The following is a 17,967-nucleotide window of genomic DNA, read 5'->3' as shown; positions in this document are numbered from 1 at the left end:
AAAACTGACAAAGAGTTGCTGCGTAAAAAACCCACATTTTGTGTTTTAAACTACAAAATGAATGTCTGGATCTAAGGTTTTGAGGGTTTTTTTTCATCCTTTCCAAAGCACATAACCTGGCAGCAGAAACTTACTTTCTGGGTGACGAAGGTATGTACCACTAGTATAATTTTATCTTAAGTTCTCTTGCAGCACAAACCCAGAGATCAATGCAGTATTGTATTTAATATATGGCTTTCACTGAATGAAGCATTTTTTCTTCCCTCTTACATGGGCCAACAGCTATTTAACATGTTATCATTCAAGTATTAGACCTTCAACAGAGGACTGATGAGATTTCACAGCTAAACTTCAATACACAGTGTTCCACCCGCAACTCCTGTAACTCTTGTGAAATCAACAGCCCAAAAGTTGCTGAGTTTTCCTGGGTTAAACAAGTCACCCAACTTTCAACAAAAATGTCCTGAATATCTTAATGAACTCATTGCCACTTACAATTATGACCAAATTCAAGATCTAATACTCCTGAGATGTGTCCAAATGTACTTGGAACCAAGGAGGGAGCATCTTTTAGTGTGCAGCTGTGGAAGCTTTATGTGAACAGTAGTAGCAGTGTATGCTCTCCAGATGAACAGACATATCCATTAGGCAAATAATTCTCCAAGTCTGGGAAAGCACAGATATGTGATCACTCTGTTACAATACAGTATTTCCAAGTTTATGCTTTGGTTCTAATGATTTGTCAAAAATATTTTTCAGTGCACTTATTTCTTAACAGTTCTATTATATACACAAAGCTGCCAATCCCTAGCTTTTTATCTAGTACTCTGTATAACGAATATCCCATGCAAAATGTCTAACTGTGTTGCAGCATATCCTCACACTTTTAAGAGACAATCCATAAGCCACGGAGGACCACATGTATACAAATAAAGGAATTGGAACTCTAGTGTTAGAGATCATGGCTGTACTTAAAGTCATCAAGATTCCACTACAGGTGACAATAAAGACAGGGCTTGCCATGCCATAACTACAGACACACAGTAAACACTGTATCACTGAAAAACTCTATTTTATAAGGCTACTATTCAATATTTGTTGCTCACAGGGTAAGAACAGATGAAGAAAAACTGAAATCCAGTGAAACAGCAGTGCTAAATTTTAAGCCAGATATTTCACAACAAAAAAAGCTTAAATACATTTACCACTTCAAGTGTATAATTGAAATGCTGTCCTATCATACATCAATTTTTATGTACATTTTAAAATATACTCTTTTACAATATAGGAATTAACATAAACTTCTTCCCTCTCTACTTCTGTATGAAGATTCCAAGATTCTAAGGTACCTTGGGTAAATCAAATCAGTCACCTCCTTTAAACAGCTTTTAGAATCAGATACACACCACCATTCATACAATGGAGTGATATTTGCAAGATGTACACATGACACTGAAGTAAGCAATTTTGTTAACAGACCATGCCCTTGTTCTGCGGCTTGCACCTGCTGTCGGGGCAGACAGAGAGGGATCAGGTCTCATTAAAGCCTCAATAAGGATGAGAGACTGCAGACACTGTTCAAGAAGCTGGATAAATCACAAGTGCATTAAGATCTCTACTTGCTGCATTACTGCAGACATTCTGAAGGCTACAACGTGAGACTTACAGTGACAAAATGTAAACAAATTAATAAAAGGTGTGGGTTTTACTATGGAATTTGATAACACTCCAAATCGATAAAGAAAACTAAACTCTAGTTTGCTCAAAATAAAGATTTGTCTACTTTTAAAGCATAAAGACCTCAGGGGCACAGAAAACCCAATTGTGTTAAGCACACTGATTCTTTGCAGAACCTGGTATGGATGCATTTGCTTGCTAGATGCGTGTTTCTCACCCTGCTGACTGCAACCAGCTGGCCATTCTTTTCATGAGTCATTTTCCATTCAAAAGTGAGATTGACAAATTATTGTATATCAAAACATCACAACTCAATACTTCATGTCATGACTCATGTGACTTAGATGTGAGCTGAAATTATTCACTAGCACATAGAACGAAAATTACAGAACTGTAAAGAAACTATGTGTAAGAAACGGGAAAAAATGAAAACAATGGTGTAAGTGCAAGACATGACTTGTTTTGAACTACAAGAAGCTAATAATCCTTCCTCATGAAGTTACTTAAGCAGACAAAAAATTCAAAGCCTCTCCAAACTTGTCTTCTCACATAATCACTTGAGTTCTGAGGAAATAATGAAGATGTGATTGTTTTCATCTGTTATTCCAAGAAATTAATTTCCCAAGATCTCAAAATGCCAGAAAGAATCAAATATCCTTACTGAGACATGCAGCATCATCACATACACTTGTACTCTTCATTACCTAGAACGTTATTTTTGCCTGTCTGCAATTGTGAATTTTCCACTCATGAGGAATGCTGATCACTGTTCTGAATTAACAGCATCACACTAACATACCCTGGAATCCAGTGGTTTGCTATTTACACAAGATACTGTCAGAAGCAATATCCAGATAATCAACACATAATAGTAAGGAAAAGTTGCTTTGCTATACACTTTCCTGAATTTCAAAGACTTAAAATTGTTTCTGTGTTTTTGAAGGGCAAATAGTTGCTTGACATTAGCTAGCACCTCTCTTTTCCTTGCAAAGAACATAATAGTTCTAAAGGCCAGCATTAAATTTCTAGGCATATTATATCATAGGTTTACATTTTGTATGACTGACTATGTACCAAGGAACATTCCTTTTGTTTAGGAATCTCCTAGGAAAACATGAACAATCCTTCAGAAAGGTAATAAAAAAAATCAGTTTCCACATACAGCAAAGAAAATACCCAATATGGTCTGCAACCATAATGCATTGGCACAAAATGCTTTTACAGAAGTTTAAAAGCACCTCACTGTTTCAAAGTTTGCAGCATCTCATACCCTTTAATGCCTAACTTCTCACAATTTTAATAACTTGCATTAACTGGTATGATATATAAAACCAAGAATTTCTACGTAAACACCTCAATACTTGCGTTTTGTTTGTGGGGTAAGGGTTTGTTGAGGGTCTTGCTGTTTGGTTTTTAACATTTTTATCTTAGGTCTTGGCAAGTTTTGTTTAGGAAGGCAAGAGACAGCTACCAGTTCTCCATAAAAAGAGTTGTCAGGAAGGGTATCAGGCGTTCAGTCAAGACAATTGTAAGGCCTCAGGAAACTACAACTGCCTAATGATTAAAAAAAAGACCACTCCGGGAATAAATTAGGTTAACACCATGATTAACACTAGAAATACTACTGTTTATTCACATGGTTTTGCTAAAAGCAAGAAGTAAAGCAGAGATGGACCTGGACATGAAACCATCACAAATAGCAGCCATGGCATTACAATAAAGTACTGTCAGCCTAAATCCTCACCTTCCTAACTGGGAAAACACAGGACACCTGTATACAGTGCACCTGTGCAGATGACCTGGGACACCCATATAGTGGTAAGTCAGAAACTGTAGAAATGTCTCCTCTTCATTCCAAAAAGAATGGCCAAGTGTGGAAAAGAGCATTCTGTAGGCCACACAATCAAACCTGTTTAACAGCCTATTTAAAAGTAACTAGCCCCAATAGTAATGAGACAGAAAGAAAAACAAAAAAGCTCCAGGAAACAGTCCATTAATTGGTAAAAGTGATTGCCACCTATCACATTTAATAATCTGATACACTTTTTAAAATTTATCCACTTTCATTGTGTACATTGCTTAGCTACATTTAAAAAAAATGTTAAGTTTATTTCATGCCTTCTGGAAATAAAGTGTAGATCAAACCACCTATAGTCTAGACAAGAAACTGTTACTAATTGCAAAGTAAACAATCATTTCCTTATTTCTTAAACAAAGACATAGGAAAGTTCAAGTGAGAAGTGTTCACTGTATCCTCTGGCATTTGTCTAAATCAGGATACTCTCCCACTAGGGAAAGAATTTTTTAACTATGCTGTTATTTCTGTGGAATTGGTGTCTGCCCAGTCTCAGCAGTCACTCATCTGAGAGCTTCTCCTACTTGTACTGAGTGCAGAAGACAAGATTTTTGAAATCTTGATTGAGGGTTATCATTCCTCCTCTCTTTCCAGGAATGATGGTTTACAGCTTAAGTGATGAATTTTACTTACTGCTTATGTCACTCACAGATACAGTACCAGATCAATTTATAATTTGAATCCCATTTAAGTATCTCTCAATTTTTAATACAGTAGCTTAAGAACTTGGATTTTTTTTTTTAAATAGAGACTAATCAATCTGAGGACTGGATATACGTCTTGCTTGAAAAAAATCTAGTGCCAATTCACACTCAAGAAGCAAGGAAATATTTTAAAATTAAGTACATATCATGACCAAAGAAGAGTCTTCTCTTTTAAACAAAGTCAGGTCTAAAATGTCTATATTCCAGAAAGCCTATATTCCTTCAAAACATGGAAAATCACACGAGAAAGTTGCAACAATACACAAAATTCTGAGATGACATGAACTTGCAAACCCCATGCACATGGCTATAGTTCATCTTCTAGACATGACTCACTTTTTTTTTTTTCTGATATGGATGAGTGAAATAAATTGAGGAAATCCAGAAAAAAATCTAAAATGAGGAAATCACTGATCTGCCACCTAACAGGTAACAAAAGAGCATCACGCCACAGCAGTACAGAGAAAATAAAAATGTCAAGTCACAGAGGAAAAACTGAAGTGGAAATTAGAAATCGGTTAAATAGTAAATTTCACTTACTACGGCAAAGTTCCAAGACTAAGCTCATTTGTCTTGTTAAATTCTCCAGTTGTGTTTGCTACTTTTAGGTAATCTTTGACTTGTTGCATTATGTAAGGTTAACAGCTTATTCTTCATGCAAACCACACATTTCTCACATTCAGCAATTATGTCATTAGACAACAAAAGGCATAAAAATTTGAAAGCCTGTAATTTTCAGAGTAACAGATATTTGTAACTTCTGAGTGGCCAAAAAAGCATACCCTTTTTCCAACATCATTCTTAACAGAGAAATAGCTACATCAAAACCATTCATTCATTATAAAAATTCACTTAAGTTTGGCATGTTCCGAGCCTCAGAAATAATTTGTACCTCTGCTGACAGTGGATCTGAAGGTTTCTCCTACCCAATACTTTAGAGGTACTTCTTCCTATCTATCACCAATGACTTTTCAAGACATGTGGAACACAGTAGTTTCATTTTTTTATACCCTACGCAAAAACTGTATGATATATGACACAAATATAAGATATTCGTTGTTCCACAAAACCTGCTTAATCTATTTGGTTAAACCATCTCTCTATCCTCTTTAAGAAAGGTGGCTCTGCATAAAGACAGGTCGCTGCTATATAAAGTTGAAGGTTAAAATGCGTAAGCTGATGTGGGAGACTATTTCCTGCTGAAAGAAAAGCCCTTTAAACACTGGAACCTCAAATCTAATTTGTCAGCTTATTGATGCTTCCATGCACACTGACAGTGCAAGACATCTGTCTTTCTATGAAGCCACAGCACTGAAAAAGTGGTCAATGCTACCTAGCAAAAAAGTTACTGTGACATTATAGTAAAAGTGATAAGAGAATTCAACCACTCAACTGTTTACAATTCCAAAATTTCACATGAAGGGCCAGACCTTTAGCTTTAATCAAATCCAGCTGCTATGCTGGAAGTGACAGCTGGGCTCAAGGTAGTAACTAAGTGTCATTTACATGTGGCTGACTCAAATGGGGAAGTGTACCAATTAAGAGTCACCGACTTTTTCTTATGCTCTAGAGAGTGTGTGTGTATATACACACACACACACACAATTTTTATATATATGTATACACACACACAATTTTTTTTTTTTTAGTACTTAGGGCACCACTGGAAATAACATCCTTAGTAAAATCAGCCTTTGATAAGCTTGCCCTTAACTAATGTGTTCTTTTAAAAAGAGGAAGGAGAACTTTGCCCTGCCATTGAAGCTCTCCCTACCAACTTAAAATCAGAGGGCAACACAGTTCAGAAGGAAACAAGCTCAGCTGGGTCTCCCACTCATCATCTCAAGAATCTAGTCCATTAACACTGCTTTAAGTGGTGACTGGGTAGCAACTCTAAACTCAGCCATGCATCATGACACGGTTATAGCATTTCTGGGAAGACCTAAATGGGAACAACTATACAACTTAATTACAACATATTACCAGCTCTAATAGGCAAATAAAGCACGAACTGCCACAACAATGTCAGTCTCTAAAGTGGCCTAGGCTTCTGCAACAAACCTGACAGACATCCGGTTTAAATGTCTCCTGAAACCACAACCAAAGGGATCTGAGACCTGTAAACACTGAAACACTGCTGAAACTGAAAGGGAAACTAAGAAAGCATTTTCCATCTGGCTCAATTAGCAGGGTGCATTAAAAAAAGAGAGCGAGTAAAAACGTAGACCACTGTAATGTTCAAAGTAATTATTCTAATTTTCATGAATACCAATTAAATTGTTAGATGCAGCCTCAAAGTGCACACCACTCAGTAATAATTCTTTCAGAGTACTGAGAGACAGTCACATTGCACATGCCAGGAGAGCTGGGGTACTGTTACAGAGTCAGGGAGAAAGAGAGGAGAGATAAAGTGCTTCAGCTCCTCAGAAATAAAATATTTTATTGTTAAGCTTTCAATATTCAGATTTTTTTTCATCTATCTAACATTTTTGTAATTTCCAATAGACAAAATGAGAATTACTTCCTCCTAAAACGCTCAGGTATTTTTTGTTTGTTTGTTCTGCAGCTTTTTAGTTTGTTTTCTCTAGTTAGGTACCATGATAGGACTTTAGGAAAGCATCCTTACTATATATATTTGCATAGAGCCTCAGTTAGCAAGAAATGGTACACAGACAATGCAAATGTACCTGAGGAAAAAACCTCAACACTCTACTCTGCTGCTAGAGCTTGGAACTAATCACATTTTGCCTGGAAAAAGAGTGTCCCTTTTACAGTGAAAATGGATTTACTTATGCCTGCCAAGATTTTTAACAGTACAGAAAAAATAAATTGCAATGGTAGTGTTCATTCTGTGATAGCATTTTATACCAAAATCTCCTCTCTAAACTGAACACCTCATATAACCAGAACTGTCCATATAGTCAACAAAAGCTACTCAAAGCCGAATTTTTACTTCAGAAAGAAAACAGCTGTCAGCAAGCCTAAGATACGTTTGCTGATAACAATGTTTAAAGCCTCATTAAAAACTCCATGAATGTTAAATGTAGAATGTGAATTTCAGCTTAATAAACAGTTACTTCAGGAACATTGCCTTTGAACTAGGTTCCACCATCAAGAAAACAATGTACTTTTCAGGAATTTTTTAAAAATAACATTAATATTTCTGAAGGTGCTACACAGAGCAGTTTTTTAAAGCTCTGATTTCCTCTACTCTCAGCAAAAGTCCTTAGTCTGACCTCAAGACACTCCATGACAATTTGTTACAATTTACGACCCAGCTACATTAACCATACTCCTTGTTAAGTGGAAACTCACAACTGCTGAATAAGAGTTTTAACACAGAACTTCCAACATTTAAAATTCTGATAATGGTGAAATACACAATTCCATCTTTTTATCCACATTATCATTTTAGTTAAATCAGCTTTGTTCTCATAAAGCTGTAAAGGAAAAAGAAAGCATAATTTTATTCACAATTCAATACAGCTGTGTAAAACTGGCTTCGGCCTCAGGCCACAAGCCAGGAACTTTTGAGTTCAAGTCTGGCTCTGCCACTGACTTTCTGTGTGGCCTTCAGAGAGCTTCTGCATTTCTCTGCTGCTCCTCTTCAATGTGCATGCTTACCTTACAGAATGGCACTTGTTTTTTTATGCAGGCTTTTCCTAAATAAAAAACCTGAATTGACTTCAACAGCAATTGTTACTATGGCTTTAATGCCTAAGGCCCACTAAGAAGCCTCTGCACGTCAACTGATACCTGGCAGTTTTTAACCGCAATAACTGCCGACAGGCATATGTTACCCAAGCTGCATATACATACATATCAAACTACATCTTTGGATATTTGTGTGAGTTGGAAAACTGACAATCATAGAATCGTACAATGGTAGGGCTGGAATGGACCTTTAGAGATTAAGTTCGTTAAAAAAATCAAGATGACAAAATGAAATCAAGTTATCTGCTGTAACTAAACTTATAATGCAGAACATTCTACAACCTTGTTTTTACTAACTCACTGAGCCAGCAGTGAAGTCTGTTTTGACCAGCTTAACATTAAATACATAAGGCACATGAAGCTCAAGCTAAAATGATTACAATAACTAATAGTTTAGAATATTACTTCAACAATAGAAAAACAGCCTAGGAATGTGAAGGGCAAAAAGGACTTGAGCTTAACCAAGTTACTCAGCACTAACTAAAAAACTAATTTAATAGTTAAGGTCTTTTTAAGAAAAGTATTAAGGGAAATGACACAAACTTAAAGTGACCATATCGTATACTTGCAAGTCGACTGTAGAAGAGTTTCACTTCACATTACGTAGACTGAAACAAAATTTAATGTAGACTGACACTAGCTAACCTCAGCTTTCCTGAACTTCAACGATCCAATCACATAACTACAGCTGATCACCTTTAAACAGTATACAGTGTCTTTAAATCCACCCTGGGAAAAAAAAACAACTTATCAGAACTTTATCCAGACAGTCTATTCATGGTCTAATCACAGAGAGCACCTCAAGAACTAAGCAACTGTATCTTCATGGTACGTTAAGCTGTCAGTGTAAATTCCTAGACTAACTTCCACCTGCTTTTGCCTTTTTAATCTTGTTTTACCTAGTATATGTTAAGAACACACTTTTGATGTTTTTTTCTGGATCAGGACATAGAATTTATTTGTATAAAGTGGTGAAAGTAGTTAACTACAGGACAGAGTAAATTAATTCAAAACAATGTGTTATTCTGTGATAAAAACTGTCACTGAAAGACTTAATCAGAAATAGCTGTTCCAGAATAGCTACCATGCAAAGATGAGGTGGTTAAATGTAAATTCAGACAGCTTTTGCTCACAGAAGACTAAACTGGTTCAAACTGATGAAAAATTACCTGCATGTAAGCCTCATGATTCTCCCATCCCACATCATTACTGAAACTTTCCACTGTAATTCAGTGGTTTTCTGAATATATTTGCTGATTAGACACTAGAAAGTTAGAGAAATACCCTGACAAAGAACTACATCTAAACAATTCATTAGGAAGATTAAATCTTTACCCATGTGAGATTTTGGTTTTAGTTTCCTACATCACTCTGCCATCACTGTGTTTCCATCAGATGAAAGTGTCATGGATACCGCAGCAAAGACAGTATAGTGATCAGCACACATTCCTGCCAGGATAATCTAGATCTGCTCTGAAGAGAATTACAGGACATAAGTAAACACAAAATAAAACAACGATAACCATAACACCTCGTCTTCTTTCTCAGCATTGTTCAGTCTGGTTGAGATGTATCAAACAGATTGTCAAAGAATGGTTAGGGTTGCAAGAGACCTTAAAGAATAGCTAGTTCCAATCCCCCTGTCATGGGCAGGGACACTTTTCATTAGATCAGGTTGCTTTAAGTCCCATCCAACCTGGCCTTGAACACTTCCAGGGATGGGGCATCCACCACCTCTCTGGCAACCTGTTTCACTGCCTCACCACTCTTGCCATAAATATATAATCTAAACCTATTCTCTTTCAGTTTCAAGTCATTATGCCCTGGCTGATCACTACACACCCTCGTAAAAAGTTCCTCTTTGCCTTTCTTGCAGACCCCTTTTTGGATACTGGAAGCCTGCTCAAAGGCCACCTCAGAGCCTTCTCTTCACCAGGCTGAACAACTCTGCAATAATCTGAACATTATCTACAAAGGAATGGAAAACTTATTTGATTCTGTAACACAAGACTATTTAATATAAAGTCTCATTAACATTGCTATAACTGACTTCTCTAGCATCAGCTGGAGCCTTCTTTTACACTAGGCTCAAAAAAAGCTTTTGGGGTTTTATTTCAGGTTAACCAAGTGTTTTTACAGGTAATTTGAACCCAGTCAATGCTTAGATTTCAACCAGTGCACATGAACTTGTAATGACATCCACAAAGAAAAAAGAGCTAGATACATAATGACATATATATGACCTAAAAAGGCTATCTCCTATTTCCATGTGCTGTATTATTAACCAGTTTGTGTTGTTGGTTTTGGTTCCTTTAAGAAAAATATCATAATAAAATGTTAAAGCATTCACCACAGTAGCTCTCTTCAAAGAAACAGTGAGGTAACACCACCGATAGTACCCAAACAAAGCCTAACAGATTAGGAAAGGTTTATTTAGATATATTTAACTACAATATAGATGAACAAGTGGGGATCAAGCTATTTAATCACTGTTTTCTGTTTCACAAGACAACCACTTTTTGATGCATATATGAATAAGCGAGGAAAAGATGTTAATGAAGTTTTGGTTCCTTCAGCCCTCTCCTCTCCTGCCCATAGTAGAAGGAATCCATTTTCTTTTTTTTATTGTCCTCAAACTCTCTCCAGTAAGAGACAAAATAGCCTGGGAAAAATCCAGCAAGTTACCAGATTAGAATTTCCAAGCATTAAAATACCAGAAATCACTTATATGTTGTGATCAAATCATCCTCCCTATGAATTGTTCAGCAAAAGGCTGAGCATAAACATGCTGTATATTTAGCTGGCAAAGTCATGTCTCAGAATATATCAGTCTCACTTTAGTTGAAGTTCTTAGTAGTAGTCACCCTCTTGCCAAAGAAAGCTGTTTTGTAGACAAGTATATCTACAGTATGAACACAGAATTAGAACCATGTGTTTTAAACCAGACCCTGAATCTAGCATGATTGCTTAACTGAAATTATATACAATTAAAAATATAAATGCTAATACCAAAGCTGCAAACAAGAACACGAGTGCTGCTACATTAAGACTTTAATATTAAAGTTGCAACGTCTTCAGCAAAATATAAATCAAGGGGAAAAAAGTGGAAGAAACATGGAAGGCTTATTTTAAGTAAGGTTTAAGTGACACAGCACACCATGTCCTGAAGAACTGCATGGCTCAGGCACAACCGAGTTCACAAATGTAGACTGAACCACGATGACAACACATCTGTGTATATTTGGCACAGAGCACATGTAAAATGCGACAATTAAACTGAACGCTAATTAATGGTTAAGTGGCATTAACAGAATATATATTTAACCTTTCCTGTTTTCATATAGGTCAACTAGCCTACAAAGCCCAAAGCCTACAAAAACCATAGTGTGTAAGTGCTTAAAAATGCAAATTTCAGTAGTCTCACTGCAGTTGAAGTTTTGCATGTTCTCATGTACATGGAGGATGTGCCCAACATCACATTATAAAATTACAGTAACGTATGATTGTGGTGTTTAAGAATTGTGTTTAACTAAGGAAAAAAAAATAATGAGAATACTATAAGTAATTTTCCCATTGTTTAATTTTTCTACAAAATACTGCTTCTCTGATTCAGAAATTAACACAACGTTCTGCTCAAGTTCAAACCAGGTTTTGGGTTCAGTTATACCCTTATCTGTACTTCAGAAAACCCTACCTGTGCGTTTACTAAAAACACTGGTGAAGATCAGCCCTCTCCCCTTATTTTGTAATTTAAACACGCACAGTGAGGTTTTGCGTATTCTTACGGAATTAAAAGACTTTCTGCTATTTAGTTACTGAAGTAATCACCCCGTTCAAAGCACAAATACAATGAAGCTTAGTGACAAAATAATGCTCTTCTGACACAAATTAAACAACTGTTTATTCATTTACATAGAATGTATATATCTAAAATAAAAACCAAAAATCTGAAGTGTGGGGATTTTTTGCTAGACTATCTCTCTTTATTATGTTTTGCTGCTCCTATTTAAGCTACCTCAAAATTTGTTGACCTCCCCTACTGTTCAAAACGCTCTGAAGTTAAGGCTTCACAAGTACCATCATAAAAAAAAAAGCACTCCCCTGACGGCACCAAATAAAACAGAGTTGTATCCTGATGCTTTGTTTTGGTTTTATCACTGTAGTAAACTCCAAGGCTACAATTCACTTCTACAAGTCTCAATTTAACATAAATTCCTATTAATACACATGGCTATGTACTTTTAAGCATTTTTCCACCTATTGATATGGAAGTGCTTTTACATAATTTTCTCTGCTTAACCTACGCAAGTATCCATTTAATAAAGTTGGAAGTTGAGACACAAATTGTAGCACTGAAAGGAGCAGTATTGGGTTCTCATGCTTACTACCAGTGGTTTTTAACAAGACTCCTCTCAGTACATTCTCTCCAGGTGTATTATATACAGCACATATTTTTCCCTGCTGTTTAACACTTGGTTTCACTTACTCTGCCTTTAAAGATCATCTTATCTTCTATTTCTCTATCTTGTCGTGGGTACGTGAAAAGACATCAGAGTTAGTATCTTGTTTTATATCCTCCCACGTGACTAACTGAACTAATTCAAAGTAGTCCCAGAACAGTAACATTCTGAAAGAGGATCGAGGTTTGGTTTTCAGTTTGTCCATACTATAATGCTCAAATATAAAATCAGACCATTGTTAAGACACGACTTTTCAGAAATGATTACAAATACATAATTCTAGTAGCAACAGAACATTTCAGCCCTGAAGTGTAATGCCAGCATACTGCAGGCAGACAGAAAAACAACCTCTAAAATGGCATCATCCATAAAGCCTTATGAACTCCATTCAGAAGTGTGTTGATGGTACTACATATAAAAATACCAGGGTCTGCATGCTGCTGTTCCCAAAAGATGCGCTCTGTTTTAACAAAAACGAAACTGCTGTCTCCTCGGGTTGGAAATCTATGTACAAAGGAGGAAAAGAAATTAAGCAGTGAAAAGTGCTAAACATAATAGCTCTGAAACTGGAATTCACCACAAATACAGAAAGGCATCATTTCTCTTGCGTCTTTCAAAATAATTATGGCACCATCACTAAAACAAACCAGAATTTTTTTCAGTATATAGTGTCTCTTATCTCTATGATGCCTCCACATTTCCTCTCAAAGCTGCAATGGCCTAAAAGTGTTATCTTGACACACAGTCTGAGATATCTTGTTTTACCAATATTTGAAATACGACACATGTAGTCATACCAACTGAACACTAGTATTATATGAGAAACTATGGCTGCTGTTTCTTGAAATAAATACTGAACTTGTCTAACTTGTCTTGCTTTGAGAAGCAATGCAGCTTCATAATCACCTAAAATAAATTTTACATCTTCGCATGTTTATCAAATTAACGCTGCAGTAGTAATTCTAGCTAAATATTTAAAGTTTACCCATGTAAAAACTCACCAGCTTATCAGCAGGATTCTTCTAAGTGAAAAGATATTCTATTTTTGCCCTGACATGACACATCACTCTTTAGAAGATTTTCAGAAAGGTTACAAAACTAAAACCCAGACACTGACCGCCGATTCCTTTGATAGAATGTGAAGCAAAGCTTCTGAAAGCTAAACATCCTACATATCTTATTTTCCTGGCTTAAATTTTGAGCTGTTTAAATAGGAAAGCAGTATTTGAGAAGCTGAAACAAGTCTTAGGAAGGAGGTAGGTTTCTTCTTAACAATAAAAGCAAAAAACCTTCAAACTTTTCAGTTATAAAACTGTTGGCTGAAGAGAATACCAAATGTACAGAGTCCAACAGATACCATACAAAATAAACTTTAAATTAAACTTCTCACCTTCCATCCTGGTCACCAAAAGGAAAGTAGATCCCTAATGACCAGAAATAAAGAATTCTGCTTCAAGGTGCAAGGCACAAGTTTTTGCAGGGATACAAGGTAGAGATAAAATTTCTTTTCCAGTAATGCCCTAATTCTATTTTTTTTTCTTAATTTATAGATTTAGATGCTTTCTCCTCTATTCAGTCATCTATATTAGTAAGAGACAAAAGTCTCAAAAAGGTTAAATTTAGCTGAAACCAGACAGCAAAGACTGAAGTTTTTTTTTCTCCTTACCAACAAGAGAGGCTAAAAAAAGCCAGTGAAAGTAAGCATACTGACTTTTCAGACACTTGTTTTCCCTATTTTTTTTCCCATTAGAAATGAAGATTCCCATATATTGAAGCTCAACCATAATAAGGCTTTTCTTGTCAATTATTTCTTAAGAATCTCTTAGATGCAGTGCAAAACACTCCAAGGGCTCTGCTGACTACAGACTTCTCTGTAGTTTTCAACCTACTAAAATAGTCTGCTTTGGAAAGGGACAGATTCCTGTAAATATCAATAACAATTGACAAACAAATGCAAATAGAAAAATGAAATAAAGCTTCTGAAGCCAGTATCATCGCTGTAAACTGAACAAAGCAAAACCAGCTCCCTCGCCCCAACACTTCGGCAAGCTCCAAGCTGATCTACAAAATGCAGCTCGAGTCAGGTGTCTCAAAATGATTTTAATTAAGTATTTTGTTCCCTTTGTACTGCAGGAACATACTGAATGCAAATAGCACTGAAAACTGCCCAGACTCGCACTTTTAAAATCCTACAATTTCACAGGCTGCAGAATCCTCAACACACCCTGCACTACGATTTGACGGGTCAAAGACATATTTACATGAGGAATTATTTTAATTGGTCCTTCCCACTCACAGCGTACTGTCTCACAAAGCTACGTAAGTGTTTGACAGCCTCCTTACTGGAAACATTACTATTATTCTCAATAGTTGCTTTTTGTCTGATCTATGACAGCTTCTATAGCTACGAGCAGCTGCAGTTATTAGAAAATAATCCTATACTCCATCTGCCTAACCATCAAGCTACACGAACATTTACACAGTTTGGAAGCTTGGAACCAGACAGTAACGCACAAGGGCAAAACACAGGCAGGAAAGGTGAGTACTCTTCTTAAGCACAGACTCTGGGAAGGCTATATCATATAATACTGCTAGCTCACGACAGAATGTAGATTTTTGTTCCCTTCTCAGTTCAGCCATCCCATGCTACAGCAAGTATCACAAACTACATACTTGATGTTTTTGTCCAGTAAGTACCAAATCTGAAAACACTAGTATTTCATATTGCATTTGAAAACAGTTCTAATGTTTAATTAAGTTTGTCAATCAACAGGTGTATTTGACATATTCTGGCTACATCAGTATCTCCACTAAGCCCAAGAAGGCTTTAACGATAACCATCAGGCTGCATCAGAACCTTTTCATAAATTTTTGCACACAGATGCATGCAAAAACCACAAAGATGGAATCTACTAAGTTCACCAACCCAGAATAGGGAGAATGTTTTACTTCATAAGTGAAGTGGGTTACCTATCACTACTAAGCCTTTTAAGACCAAAATTATTGATTTTGAGGAGAGTTCTTTTTTATTGGCTTGCCCTAATTTTAAATAACGACCTTTCATTTCCAACATAAACTTAGCATACTGCAGAATTATTCCAAATGCTTGCTAGTCAGAAAAAGGAAAAAAACACCTTGATGGATACTACTATGATACTATAATAATGACAGACGTATCTTTTCAGTAAACGTATCCAAATCTGTTTCCTCCATTTGTATTTAACTGCATGAACATAAAGCCACAAAAAAACCCAAAATATGATCCATCTTACAGGTTTACAAAGTTGATCTGCTGATCATAACCGATACACACATATTGTGAAAGTACATTCACTGATTATTCGCGTAATTATCTGCTGATTAAATACCCAGCTACAAAAAAACCCCACGGTATAGGGCCTATCAGGAAGAAGCGAAGACCACCATGTATACCACCACAGAGAATTTTCTTCATTTAACCTCGCAGAAAGGAGCATTACATCACACTCTTACAATGCAGGAGGAGGAGCCTGTTCTCAGAAAGCGAGCTTCAGCTATTTCCCTTTAATTTTCTGCTTGTTTCTGGAGGGAGATGCAAAAATAACTCGGATTTAAATTTTCAGTCGCATAGAAGGTAAAAAAAAGTGAGAAAGAGCAGCTTTTTAGGCTCCATTTACTAACATACCCGTTTTATAAAGAATACAGGGCAAAAGTCTACCAAACATCAGCAACACCCAGCATCTTGCATTTGCAAGCGCGCCTTCCTGAAGCTCTGCCCCACATTTTATCAGTCGCCAGACGCGTGAAGCAGAGATGGGTGCCCATAGTTCTGAGCAACCGGACATGGCGAGAACCTTTAAAAGCCGACCCTACCTCGCACGCCTAGCTCGCTTTACTTCCCGATGCCATGTTGACGGGGCAGGACCATTTGGTCCCACCGACAGCCGAACGCGAGGATCCAGGGGAGGGGGAGGGGAGCGGTGGCCCGAGCCCGCGCCAGAGCCCGGCGGCGGCTGCCGTGCGCGCTCTGCTCGGCGGGGCTCCGCCAGCGCAGGAATCCTCCAACCCCACCACCCCCACACCTCCCCGCGCTGCCTGCCCAAACCTGGCGCTGCAAGTGTTTGGGTGCGTGATTTTTTTTTTTGGGAGGGGGGGAGGGGGGGGTTGTTCTGTGTTGTTTTTCCCCCCCCTCGCTTTATCTCTGGAAGGACGGCCCGGTGAGAACACTTCCCCATCTGTCCCCCGTCGGACCCAGCAGCAGAAAGAATGCAAACCCATTTTTATATATGCAAATTTTTGCAGCAGATTTAAGGGCTTCGGGTGCTGTGGGGAAGAAATCGCTGTTTAAGAAGCTTCTATTTAAATAAAACAAGATTTTCAGTACTATCTTGTACTTCGCCGGTTTAGAAAACACAAACCATCTCCTGTAATTTGCCTAAGTGTTTTAGATTACAAATCTCTTCCATATTCACAATACACTTGTACGGCGACCTCCTTTTTAAAAGCCCCAAAAATCCTCTAAAAGTGCTCCACACGTAAAACCAGACGCCGCCTGAACCAAGTATTTGCGGTAAAATAAACACGTCTGCAAAAGCACGGATGGAAACGGGCAGCTCAGGCTCTTCAGAATCTACTGACAGGTAAAAAACAATCATTATAATAATAAAATATAAACGTACCACTAACCTCATAAAGTGCAGCAGTGCTTAAATCCAGCGAGTTGAGGCATACAAGGTAGAAATGGAAATGAGAAAAGATCCAAAAATGGTTTTGTGTTTGCTTTTGTTTTGTTTCGGGTTGGTTTTTGTTGTTGTTGTTTTTATTTCAAATGTTCAGAAACCAGCAGAGACTCTGTCGGCCATTTTGGCTTGAACTCCCTCCCTCACTCCCTCACGCACACTCTCCCTCGCGCTCCCTCTTGCTCTCTCTAAAGGAAGCAGCTTTTTTGTGACCTTCAAATAGAGGCTGGTCATGTGACTCCAGGCAGGCTGTCACTCACCGGGCGGCGCCCGCCTCCTTCCCGCCTTAAAGAGACAGCGCCCTGCCCGCGCCCGGGGACGGCTTCTGCCCGCCAAACCGCTCGCTCCGCGCCCCATCGATTCTTCTCCGTCCCTCACGCACAGACGAGACGCGGAAAGGGTAAAAAATGGGGAGAACGTGGAGAACAACGCAGCCGCAGCTTCCCTCTTTAAAACTAGCCAACAAGAAAGCAGCCAATTCGACATGAAGGTGGGAGAACTGATACACATGCCATCATTCACGGTTTAAGTCGCGCTAGCCACACGCAGCCCCCGAGGGACGTGTGCGCTTACCTCGACCTGGCGCTTAGGAGCATGGTTTAGTGGTGGACGTGGCAATGGTAGGTTAACGGTTGGACGTGAAAGGTCTTTTCCAACCTAAACTATTCTGTGAGGTGAAAGCCCATTTTAAGAAGTAACCCATCCTGATTCGAGGAGGAGGAGAAGCTCATCTTCAGGCCACAGCAGGCTGTTACCAGACTTGTCTACACAACACACACCCAGAAACCTGAGATCCAGGTGCAAAAGCCTGAACACCTGCGGGACAGCAAACTCAATCT

At 37.8% G+C, this 17,967-nt stretch overlaps 1 protein-coding gene across 12 annotated transcripts in view; it reads right to left on the bottom strand.

Moving 5' to 3' along the window:
* The window catches only part of TNRC6B (trinucleotide repeat containing adaptor 6B), a 149,285-nt gene that overhangs the window by 72,265 nt on the left and 59,053 nt on the right, over window positions 1–17,967 (bottom strand). The window contains exon 1 of one of the 12 annotated variants that reach the window (XM_062012922.1): window positions 17,069–17,306. The exons of 10 other annotated variants lie outside the window; for them this stretch is intronic. Coding sequence is in view for 1 of the 2 variants with exons in the window: in XM_062012906.1 (XP_061868890.1) it covers window positions 17,076–17,080 (5 nt within the window). In the remaining variant the exon portion in view is untranslated. Of the gene's footprint in view, window positions 1–17,068; window positions 17,307–17,967 lie in introns of those variants that run through there. One more of the 12 variants, XM_062012906.1, reaches the window with a different exon arrangement.

Source organism: Colius striatus, chromosome 1 (genome assembly GCF_028858725.1).
Source record: "Colius striatus isolate bColStr4 chromosome 1, bColStr4.1.hap1, whole genome shotgun sequence".
NCBI classification, from domain to species: Eukaryota; Metazoa; Chordata; class Aves; order Coliiformes; family Coliidae; genus Colius; species Colius striatus.
Note: the sequence above shows the minus strand (reverse complement) of the source record. Positions and strands in the feature narration are given on the sequence as shown.